At 35.5% G+C, this 3,448-nt stretch overlaps 1 protein-coding gene across 1 annotated transcript; it reads left to right on the forward strand.

Annotated features, from left to right (window-relative positions):
- The first annotated feature begins 405 nt into the window (after positions 1-405).
- LOC110269452 (protein FAR1-RELATED SEQUENCE 5-like) lies at positions 406-1,131 on the forward strand. Its single transcript, XM_021117280.1, has one exon. The coding sequence runs from the start codon at positions 406-408 to the stop codon at positions 1,129-1,131; it is 726 nt and encodes a 241-aa protein (XP_020972939.1).
- The last annotated feature ends 2,317 nt before the right edge of the window (positions 1,132-3,448 follow it).

The raw sequence follows: 3,448 nt of genomic DNA on the forward strand, positions 1-3,448 counted from the left end.
GCTCTCAGCATATTGTCTTTAATGAGGTCACGTGCCGCTTGTCATGCGCACGCTTCGCCTTGACGATTTCCCGTCAGTCACGTGTGCACGTCGCTTTGAATCTTCCAAATCCTTATTTTCCATGAATTCTCCATCTTGCATGCCTTTCTCTTCATTCCTTTGATCCATTCCTTGCCTTTTAACCCTGAAATCACTAACAAACATATCAAGGCATCGAGTGGAATCAAAGTGGATTAAATTTAACCAATTAAAGGCCTAAAAAGCATGCTTTTAACCATTAAGCACAATTAGGAGAATTTCATGAAACCATCCTTTTTCATTGAATAAATGTGAGATAAGTTGATAAAATCCTCTAAATTCAATATAAGATAAACCACAAAATTGGGGTTTATCAGAGACCTTGTCATGCGAGATGCAATCAAGAATGTTCTTCCTGATGTGACCCATCGGTTATGCGGGTGGCATCTTCAGCGAAATGCATGTGAAAATATAAAGAATCCTAATTTCCTACGGGATTTTAAGGATCTTATATACTACTACAACGACTGCAGAGATTTTGATCGAAGATGGGTAGCCATTTTGGATAAGCACAACCTTGTTAGGAATACGTGGATGGAAAAGACTTACAAAACTCGTGCGATGTGGTCCTATTGTTTCTTACGGGATAAGTTTTTCAGGTACATAAGGACGACGTCACAATGTGAATGTATAAACTCTCTCATCAGATTTTACGTTAATCGCACGAATACTCTCATCAACTTTATGCATAACCTAGATAAAGCCTTAAAGGAGTATAGAAACAATGAATTAATAGCTGACTTTAAGTCTCAGTACTCTGAGCCAGTGATGATTACTTTATTGGAGGTATATGAAAGATCTGCATCATGTTATTTCACTCGCAACATTTTTAAGGAAATTCGTAATGAGATCCAGAGGGTAGGGGCTTTGAATATCAAGGTATTAAGCATGGTCTTGGACAAGGTTGAGTTCAGTGTAACTGCTCTCGGAGACCTGGCCAAAGAATCAAAGATCGACGGGTGGAAGTCAATAGAAGTAAAAATCTGTTCTTGTGCTCGTGCAAGCTGTTTGAATCACGCGGCATTCCCTGTAGTCACATTTTCTATGCCATGAAGTTCGAAAACCTCCTTGAGTTTCCAGAGTCTTTGATCTACAAAAGGTGGACTAAGAATGCAAAGAATGATTTTATTAGCACAATAACGCCTGTGAATGATGACATTGAAAAGGTCTTAAAGTTTCGAGTTGGTGCATTGGCATCCAATTGCAACAAGTTGTGTGATATTGCTTGTAAGAACGTTGCTAACTTTCATGTGAACATCTATATTAGGTCTTCTTATTGGACATCTATGTGGTTGTTTTCTGGATAGCTTATTGCTTTCTTGTAATAATTTATGCTTTTGGTTATGTCTTTTTTTTAAAGCTTTAAATCGATTTGTTGAATTGAGTTTATCTTATTCCACTTGGTATTTATGTTTTCCGTTGGTTTAACCTACTTTTAACTAAATTTTAAGTTTATATAACAAATTATTTTTATCTAATTCTATGAATCCTTTAGTGTTTTTCAACTAAAAGTGATTTATAATAGTGTTATCCTAACCACCTTACTATATAGATCGCGAAACTTTTATCTACTTAACACAGACATATTTGTTATCAAACTCAACTTTTCCACAAACAACTTACGGAACTAATCTACTAACAGAATAAATTGCTGCAATTATCAGACATATCCATGAATGGATATGTAAAAATTACCTGAATCAAAGGTGTCATTATCTCCAAGGGTCAGGGGAAACACGTAGCATATGCTTGGGCTTAAATTTCCAAATGACGTACTGCTTCCTTAGATTCGGGCCACTGTCTGAAGAAACTTGTCTTGAAGATTATTTTTTGGAGCTGGCCCACTTGACTTGGACGGTGACCTGCACTTTAAAAATAAAAATTTTTTCGGGTTAGTTCAAGGAGCCCAAATCTAGCCACAACATACAGACATTATTTCCTTAATTAAACTAACACTGGGAGAAAAATATGGAACCAATTTCTCTCCTATCCTACACCAGATGACGATTTATACACACAATCGATATAATTTACCTTAGTGTGCAACAAAAATCGACCTTTACCTTATTATGCAACAAAATAATAAACAGGCATTTAACTAAGTACTTGAGATAAGTAAAAACTGAACTTACATGATGGCCACAGGTCCCATGCCAACCATTGTAGGAACCACAACTGTGTTGAAGGATAACCCAACCTAACCTTTATATAGTCAGGCCTGCAATAACTCACACATTCATTGAATATTACTAGATCGGAAAGAAAAATAAATGTTGTGAAGTTTGGTGATATACTAGATTAATGAAGACCATAGTCGGGTGTCAATTATCTATTATGGTGGCTAGATGATTACTGTCAGGGGAGTCACATAGAAATTTGTAAATTTTGTCAATTTTTTATGCCTGCGACTCTTACAGACTTTCCAACCATTGAATTATAACATGATTGCAATGTTAAGTTTTCATGTCAGGAGATTGAAATTTATTATTCCTAGTATTTGGACAAGTTACTCCAAGATAAGAGCAATTTTATGCTATTTAAATTATGGACGAACTAGTATAACTAACTCACAAGTCACAATCGTAGACCATATCATGTACATGGATCTATATGTAGAATAAGAACACATCAGTATATACATAATAAAATTCCAACACTGAGTTTTCGTCAATGAAAGTTTATTTCAGGAAACTTCAACACCAGTTTTTTTATCTTTCTTTTCTCTCAGTTTTGCATTTACATTATAGAAGAAAAAATCACAGACTATCATAGATAACTAATTTGCCTCAGACTATCTCCAAAAAAATAATCATCAATGATATTTCGTCACCCTGCAGCAATTTAATAACAATGTCATACTGTAGTCTTCGACAAACAGAACAAACATGAAAGTTAATGTTAAGTTATTGAACCTTCTAGAGGTGTTGTGCTTCTGGTTTTCTTCTTTTCATCCGTCGTTGATGACGAAACCTCCTTCTCTCTTGCAGCTGCTTCTCTCTTCATTTTCTTCAACTCTACTTCCATGGCTTCCATCAGTCCATCACCTTTCATTGTAAGCATCTGAAACAAACAACATCTAAAATCCTTAGTTCAATATCAGAAGGATGCTTATGTGACAAGGCATTAATTAATAGCTATCAACACTACCTTAATTTCTTCATGTTTGGCTTGCAAGTTACTGTCTTCAACTTCACAAGACTTCCTCAGATTCACGACTTCTTTTTGAAGCTTATCATACAAAAAACCTGAGACCACTTCTTGAGTGCCAAAATCATTCGAATTACTTGCGTTACTTGATAATTGCTCTAAGCCCTTGCCACGACAGTTAATGCTTTTTCTCTTCTCTAGCTTTACTATTCTTTCCTCTAGA

The sequence above is a fragment of the Arachis ipaensis genome, chromosome B3, assembly GCF_059453495.1.
Source record: "Arachis ipaensis isolate K30076 ecotype BB chromosome B3, ASM5945349v1, whole genome shotgun sequence".
Lineage (NCBI taxonomy): Eukaryota > Viridiplantae > Streptophyta > Magnoliopsida > Fabales > Fabaceae > Arachis > Arachis ipaensis.

Coding starts and splice junctions, on each gene's coding strand:
- LOC110269452 (XM_021117280.1), top strand. CDS start 406: ATGCGAGATGCAATCAAGAATGTTCTTCCTGATGTGACCCATCGGTTA.